The sequence below is a fragment of the Protopterus annectens genome, chromosome 5.part1 (assembly GCF_019279795.1).
Source record: "Protopterus annectens isolate FY-2018-M chromosome 5.part1, PAN1.0, whole genome shotgun sequence".
NCBI lineage: Eukaryota > Metazoa > Chordata > Ceratodontiformes > Protopteridae > Protopterus > Protopterus annectens.
Window position 1 is genome coordinate 385,024,312 of NC_056736.1, and position 8,926 is coordinate 385,033,237.

General features: G+C 34.9%; 1 protein-coding gene across 1 annotated transcript in view; it reads right to left on the minus strand.

The window, feature by feature from the left end:
* LOC122803168 (extracellular calcium-sensing receptor-like) overlaps nucleotides 1-8,926 on the minus strand; it is a 2,339,905-nt gene that overhangs the window by 1,680,785 nt on the left and 650,194 nt on the right. The window contains exon 3 of the mRNA XM_044072784.1: nucleotides 1,552-1,991. Coding sequence (XP_043928719.1) covers nucleotides 1,552-1,736 — 185 coding nt within the window. The 5' untranslated portion in view covers nucleotides 1,737-1,991. The remainder of the gene's footprint in view (nucleotides 1-1,551; nucleotides 1,992-8,926) is intronic.

Consider the following 8,926-nt stretch of genomic DNA (forward strand, 5'->3'; position numbering starts at 1 on the left):
TATAGTGGAATAAGGATCAACTGTAAGGAAAACGTTTAATAAATTAATGATATATTTATAATAGAAGAAAGCTTCTCTAAAAACAAAATTATGGCCATTAACCAATTTAGCAATAACCCACGCTTGGGTGTGGGTAATGCTGGATTTACCCACGGTTGGTGTGGTTTGGTCACGAGGGCGAAGCCCGAGTGACAAACAAAGACAATTGTGGGTAAATCCAGCATTACCCACATCCAGAAGTGGGTTATTGCTATTATACAATCACATTATTTAAGAAAAAAATACTTACTTTTCTTAAATAATGGCATTGTATAATGTCTCCTTGCTGCCCTTCCGCAGCTGTCTGGTATTCTGCAGCAGTTCTGATGTACTGCGCATGCATATGCTTACACAGTACATCAGAGCTGTGGGTAGAAGCAATGGAGGAAGCAAGATCTCTGTTGCTTTTTACAAACTGTCTTGCTATGTTAAAGGAGTTTAACATAGCGAGACAGCTTTGAAAAAAAGCAACAGAGAATCTCTGTTGCTTTTTTTAAAGCTGTCTCGCTATGCTAAACCCATTTAACATAGCGAGACAGCTTTAAAAAAAGAAGATCTCCGTTACTTTTTTTAAAGCTGTCTCGCTATGTTAAACTCCTTTAACATAGTGAGACAGTGTCTAAACAGCAATGGAGATCTTGCATTGTCCTTTGCTGTTAAAAAAGGCTTATACTAATGGAAAAAGTCCAGGCGACCGGACCTTTTTCCATTAGTATAAGTCTGATTTACATCATGCACGCTGACCAATCAGCGTGCACATTTTGGAATATTAATGGAGGGGGATCGTTGTATAATGTGAAATAAACTTTACTCTAGATGTGCAATGCAAACTACACTTTACTTGTATGTGGGAGCTCAATGTCATTTTTTGACACTTAGGGAAGTTTGAATGCTTTTTAAATGGTTTAATAGAAACCTGTTGTGACAAGACAAATCTGAAAACTCATGCACTAGACTGAAATTAATTATGTAAAGGTATAGGGCCCTAAAGTATAAAAAGGTAAAAACAATGGAACAATTCTTCTCAACCTTGACACTTGCTAAATACGTCATGCTATATTTATTAAGGGCAGTCAGATTTATCATAAAAAGTGCTTATGCAGAATGATACCAGACCAGAATAACACCCAGAAATCAAAAGTCAAAATGTCTTAGTTGACATGATACAGAAACAAATGTAGAGATCTCTGGTAGTTTAAAACATTTTCAGTATTCAGATGCTAGGTATATCAGCACATAGTTTTGTTGCTACATCATTATATTACACAAAATGATGTTGTTTAGCACCTAATAATTCTACTGGACAGCTAAACCATTTTTAATTCTAACATCTTCATAAAGGATTTCATTACCAGTTCTGATAGAAAACTTTATGAAAGAAGTGAGCTGAAGAAGTTGTGTGATGTGCAGTTATTTATTTACTGTATCACCAGCATTGTTTATGTAACCACAAGACCCTCTCAAGCTTGTGATCCAATTTAGCAGAACTCAGCTGCATTTTGAATATCTTACCTTATACATTCTGTGGATTCTGGCCTAGATTTTAAATCCTGATCTTTGGCTGCAACTCCAAAGTGAATTGGAAACAGTCCTCCAAGTATGATGTCGCCTTTTTTCTGTGCCCGTTGGTTTGGGCCATAAGCAGCAACTGCATAAGTTAATCCGAAAAACACTATCTGGTACTCAGAAAACTTCATTGTTTCTCCAATGGGCAAGCTTTGTGTAGCCAAAAACCGAACTCTTCAATACACCGGAAATGATGCTTCTTTTTCCTACTGACACACGTTGTTGCTGGGTGATGCATGTCTGTTAGAAATGTTACACATGAAAATAACTTCTCATTTACAGTCCCTTGTCAGACAGCAGCAACATGAATTGTTGTGTCTCTTCAAAATTTAAATGTCATATGGCTCCAACCTTTATGTTTTTTTTTTTTCTTTTTCGTTTTTCTCCTGAAGGAGAATAATAAGAAGAAAAGTGAGTGTGCAGTCCTGAACTATTTGCATTATAATACATGAATTACTAGCTTTTAGCTTAAATCTGAAATATGAGCAATAGTGTAAGAAGAACGGGTTGTACATGAGACAAATACTGCCTTAAAATGCAACTCATTTTATGTTAAGCCTTTATCAAAAATCATCTGCAAAAGTACACTAACAGAATATTTAGAATTAAATTTTTATTGAATTTAAGGCCATCTGTAAAAAGTGCAATAAAATGCCAGGTGACAGGTCTCTTCATTGTATTTACATTTTATAGGAATACACAGAAATGTTACACAATACAAATTTGCCTAATAAAAGTTAAAGGAAAAGATACGAATGACATGTACTAGACTTTAAAATGTCTGACCAAGTTGGGCTGTAAGGTGTCTCAGCGGTCAGACCACTGTCTCACAGTTACACAGATTAAGGTTCGGTCCTCATCTCCACTCATTATCTGTTTGGAGTATGTGTGTTCTCCCTGAATATGGATGGATTTCTTCCAGGTCTTCCTGTTTCCTGACTGAAACATACTGCTTGCCAGGAATATGTCCCTCATTTCAATAAGGAATGATTTCTTTCTTTTGTGAGGTGAAATGAGTTTGAATTTAAATAAAAAAAAATCTCTAGTATATTTTTAAAGGGATTTTTTTCAGGGTGCCAGAATGACTAACTACACTAAATGATGCACCAGGAGGACTTGAATAAGTAGTTTTTAACGTAGTTAAAATTTAATATTCGCTATTCATCCAACAGACTTCTTCAGAAACTAAACATAAGAACTCAGTCAGTTAAACATTTAAATAATTCAAACAATTAACACCAGCCAGTCAGCACATCACTCTCATTAAAACTGATTACATCATACTTAAATGCTGATTAAAAGCCATAGGAAAATAAAATGCAAGCAGATAACTGTTTCAGTATTCAAAACTTTGTTGATTAAAAAACAATGGACTATTACTGTAGGAAACAACCAAATCTAATATTTATTAATGGTCACTTTCCTATTGTTTAAAAAACACTTAATGTTCACAGTGTCATTAAGACCTGGGGAAATATAGGAGGCCAGACTAAATTGCCACTCAGCTGCCCTCTGGGCCACAAGATTTCTAAAGTTGCCTCCCTTTATGTCCTGCCTAACCACATCCAACACAGAAAAAGTATTTTTTTCCAGTTAACAGTAGCAACAGAGTGCTTAAACAGAGCATTGTTAGATTTTTTTTGTTTTAATGGCATACGCATACCCACGGTGGTGGTGCTGCGGTAGCATTGTCACCTCACAGTAAGACGCTGTCCGGTTCGATTCTCAGCTAAAGCGCCTTCTGCATGGAGATATGCATGAAAGGGCATACCTTCGTTGAAGGTTGTGTGTCAGGGTTGGTAACTCGACACGTAAAAATCAACTACCAATCATTAGCGGACCGGAGTTCCACTGTGGCGACCCCTAACCAGGAAAAGCTGAAAGACACAAACACAAACAAACAATGGCATACTCATGCTCCAACATTCTTTTTCTTAAACACCTAGTGGACATGCCAGCATAAAAGGCAGGACATGCAGAACATAAGGCAATATAAACAATACCGACAGTACTACAATTTACCTGGCCAGGGACCATAAAAGTTCTATCCACATGGCCTAAGGAAATGATGGGTCCTTCAAAAATAAATATACAAGCCCTACAACCAAAGCATTTGAACATCCCCCCACGTAATGACCTTCCAGTTATCACAGATAATTCTACGTATAGCGTGACTATCTACACTCATCTCTAAAGCATACCTGGGACCATCACTAGTTTTGTTGTTAACATTGTCTAACTCTCCCACTACAACCTCTTTCTTGTGAAAGCCATGTGTTAAAATAGGAGGAAAGTCCTTATGCCTTCTACTGGTAACTTCATCTGCTGCATTACGAAGTATCTCTGAAGGATACCCCCTGTCAGAAAAAAGACCCTTAATAAACTCTAATTCTGACAGGAAAGCAGAATCATCAACCATCATATGAGATGCTCTTATAAACTGTCCTCTGGGGACATTACTTTTAATAAAGTTTGGATGTCCACTTTTGAAATGAACAGAACTGTTACAAAATGTAACCTTCCTATGTATGGTGCTAAGAAACCTTTTACTAACAGTGTCCCAAATGATGTTAACATCTATAAAAGACATGAAAACAGCAGAAAATGGACTATAACCTCACAGCAAGGCAAACTGTAACCAATACGAATAAACCACCACAACGTTCCACAACGAAAATTCTTTTATTTACCTAGGTTTCGTTCGTTCCTACGAACTTCTTCAGAATACAAACAACTGTTTCTGCATCACATTTAAATACTATTTTGTATATTTGTTAATTGTTTAATTGGTGTCATTCATTATTTCTAATTTCATCCTTTAAAGAGATACAACTCTATACTCAAACAATTCATATATGTGTGTTAAAAACTATTTATAGTAGTAAGGTTGGATAGTTTTAATGTTAGTATTAATGTGTTATTGAGCTTTTTGCATTTAGAGTTACATCTCCATGACATAAGGGTAACATATAGTTAGGCAATAATTTTAATTATTTGGTTTAATAATATTATAATATCATATAAATTCATAAGTTACAGGTTTAGGATAATATATAAGTTTTTAAAATGTATACAATATTTATAACAAATAGTAAAGTTTGGAATAGTTTTTAACACACATATATGAATTGTTTGAGTATAGAGTTGTATCTCTTTAAAGAATGAAATTAGAAATAATGAATAACACCAATTGAACAATTAACAAATATACAAAATAGTATTTAAATGTGATGCAGAAACAGTTGTTTGTATTCTGAAGAAGTTCGTAGGAACGAACGAAACCTAGGTAAATAAAGGAATTTTCGTTGTGGAACGTTGTGGTGGTTTATTCGTATTGGTTACAGTTTGCCTTGCTGTGAGGTTATAGTCCGTTTTCTGCTGTTTTCATCTCCTTATTGGCATTGCCTCCATCTCGCTTTCCTGACTAAGGTTTGGTGTTCGTTTTGGTTACTAATCTATAAAAGACACCTTGGTATCTACTTCACCTACACCAAACTTTAAAAAAGAACTACTTTGACTCAAAGCATCTGCAAATTCCTGCACATGAAAATCTTCAGCCCTAGCAATAAAAAACAAATCATCTGCAAACCTGGTATAGAAAAGAATATTACCAAAACATGGAACATTAGGTAGTATTTCCAAATCCCACCACCCTAAAACAAGGTTGCCATATGTGGGCCCTACAAATAGCACCCATCGATACTCCCTTCAGCTGTTTGAAAATATTTCCATTAAACATAAAAAATGCATTCTCCAATAAAATATCTAACAAACACATATATGTTATGATATTGCTGTCACTTAAATCAGTATATTTACACAAAAACAATCTTACAAAATCTACACCCATATCTTGTGGTATGCAGGTGAAGAAAGATACCACAGCAGCTGTAAATAAAACTAAATTATCAGAAATGTTGCTTGAACCAAAATATCTTAGTTTGTATACCTTCTTATGAGTCAGCTATATAAGAAGGTAAACTCTTAACACATGGCTTAAACATATGATCCAAGTAGAAAGAAATACAGTCAGTGGAACTACCCGAAGCAAAAATGATAGGTCTGAAAGGGGGGTTGGTGGTAGACTTATGAAGCTTTGGGATCCCAAACATTACACCTATTCTGGGATCCTCCACATACAACAATTGAAATAACTCATTGCTGATGTCATTATTCAAAAGTAAATCATGTAACATACCATAAATAACACCATAACTTTTAATGATGTCTAACTTCTCAACCCTTGCATATTCGACAGGGTTAGACAACATACTTTCCATAGCAATGTTATAGTCATCCACATTCATAATCACCACCCCACCCCACCCCTTTTATCCACCTTCATGAACCTTAAGTCAGTTCTACTTTTAAGCTCATTCAAAGCTCTACTTTTACTGTCATTAAAGTTATAAAAACTGACAGCATTTATACCTGATAGACAATTACGGATAGCATTTTTACAAAAGGTTTCTAAGACGTTAATGGTATATGTTAAACTGGGATTATACGTAGATGGTTTACGAATTACATTTGTACAATTCACATCACTTAAAATGTACTTTAAATTTAATTTATGAGAAAATAACTTCAACTCTATTAAGGACTTCGTAGTATTTGCCCTCCTACTTGGCTGAAAGTTAAAACCCAGTTTCAATACCTTAACATGGTCTTCAGATAACTAAAAACTAGACAAATTAAACACTAAAATTTTAGAACTGTCACAAAAGGGGAGCTACATTAATTGCAAAACCGGCTCTTTCTCTGGCTTCATGTTTGATATCCCTTGCTATTGCTCCCGTTTCTGTTGTCCTTTCTGGAAAAAGTTCCTTGTAAAAAAACCCTTTATTCTTGTCTTTTGTATTAGAAATAGAAGCAGCGTCACCATGCACCTCTTCATTGTCGATGGAACCGCTTGCCATTGTATGTAGGGTTGCCACCTTTTCAAAGGCCCAACATGGGACATTTTATTTAAAAATGGGAGATTCTGCAGGACAAAACATACTCCTGGCTAGTGCAAAGGACAGAACTTCACTTTTTTGCCAAAATAAAAGCTTATTTTTGTAGCATTTGAGTGCTTATGCTATTTCACATAATATTTATGTGTGTTCATATACAAAATAACTGTTTTATGCAGCTACTAAAGAAAATTTAAGAAATATATTTTGTCATAAAATCTCAGGACATTTGCCATTTTTTTAGTTTTTTTCGCAGGACATAACTGCCCAAAGAGGGACAGGTGGTAACCCTAATTGTATGCGAAACACCATTCTCGGTGCCAGTTGCTGCTGCTGTAACATCAGTTTTCCTTCTCCCTGCCTGTTGGCTGCTATCATTTCCTTCTACTGTATGGCCAGAGTTTAAGGAGGAACTGGAATCCTGAACAAGGTCATTTACTTCTTTTTGCCCATTCTTTAAAGGCACCACCTTAAAACCCTTACCAAAGTCCTGTCTGTTGTTTGAATTCCCAGTTGAAAAAGCATTGTAAGCCATATCTGAAAACTTAGTTGAGCACATATAAACATATCAAAATAACTGATTAACAATAGAGAAAGAAAATGTGTAATATTACTTTCCAGAGATACTGAAACAATTAAACAGCAAGAAAATGGATATTAAGAAGAAAAAAAGATTTTGAGAAGAGATTTATGAAAGGAGGTTTGCAAGAAAATGAAATGTGACTGCCAAAAATAAAGAGGAAGAATTATGAGGAAAAAATGACATGATAGAAGAAAAGTTAAGTGAGGAAAAATGTAGTAGGAAGAAAGATAAGAAAGAAAAATCAGAAATAGAATAGAAGGTTTGAGGGACCAAGTGACTATTTCAAAATGGGAAAGGATGTAAAAAGAGAGAGTTGAATGAAAACTGGCACAGTAAAAGGGTTAATATATTACAGATGTAAAGTAATGCAGATAGTGGGATGTTGAAGGTCCCCAGCCACCATCACTTGTGAATTTATGAGTCACAATTTTTTTTCTGTTCCTCATTAAGTCTCTGGTTTTCAGGAGCAGTAAAACAAAACCTTTTATGCTAGCCATGTTCTAAGTTTACAAGATCAGTAGTTGAAATGTGTCCCTATTTTGGGGCTGTATTCCCCCATTATTGTCTTTGTTCTGTATTTTTGTGCTAAGAGGTTGAGAGCTTTGGTGATAACTGAGAAATTAATTAATTAAATTATAGCCATTTAAATTTGTCTTCCTGTCTTTCAGGAAACTGCTGATTTAGCTTAGTGGTATGTTGCTCTGACTGTAGTGCACAGGGTTCTGGGACCAAGACTTGGCAGTGAAATGTACAGTGGTAACACAACATTTTATGGAAGCAACTTTCCAAAATTATACAAGCAATGTTTAAAATGTGTCCGTGGTGTATGGCCTTTTGCCCCCCAATTGAAAATAAGTGCAAGAAGCTGTTCAACGTGCCTATGGCTTACACTACTGTGATTCTGTATTTGTATGTATGTATGTATATATATATATATATATATATATATATATATATATATATATATATATATATACAGATATATTTATATATATATATATATATATATATATATATATATATATATATATATATATATATTGTGTAGAAGTAGACTGTTATCATGGAAATGTTCTGAATAGGGCAGTTTTGTTATTATTGGTGCATGCATTTTGCTTCATTGTCTACTAGAAAAATGCTCAAACAATAAATTTAAAATGTGCTCTAACTTAAGTCTCACAAGTGTGCTGTATTATACAAGGAATATAATTTAATAGTCAGGAAGGTGTATCAAAGAATGCATGCATGTTTCTTGTTTTGTGTGTAAGGGGCCTCTGATTTGAAAACAGCCCAAAGGTAATCTTTATCCACCACTGGCCAGGTGCATTTTCCTTTGGATGTGGTGTGGGTTTTAATGCTGTTTCAATGAATGTGAGTTTCAAGGGCAAAGAAGTTTTAATGCCAAGTCTATTTTAATTGTGAGACAGTATTGCTTTGTTTAGCAGATATCTGTTAGTGTTTGTGTATTATGCTATAAATTTAAAAAAAATAAATCCAAATCATCATTGTAGAAGTAAGGCAGTATGCACACAATAGTGTTTATGGTAAATGGGGTGAAATAGCCAGGTAATGGGACATTAGAATGCCTGCAGGGAGACTCTGATGCTATATTTTGGTTCTGTTCTTCAGTTTGCATTTGAAAGTTGGTATCTCACAATTCCATCTGAGTGGGTGGGGTTATGTAATTATGTATGCAAATTTCATGTTAATCCGCTTACAGATTTGTACCTATTTTTCATGGGCCTGAATATTGTGGAGATCTGGATATATACCACAGAGGCTA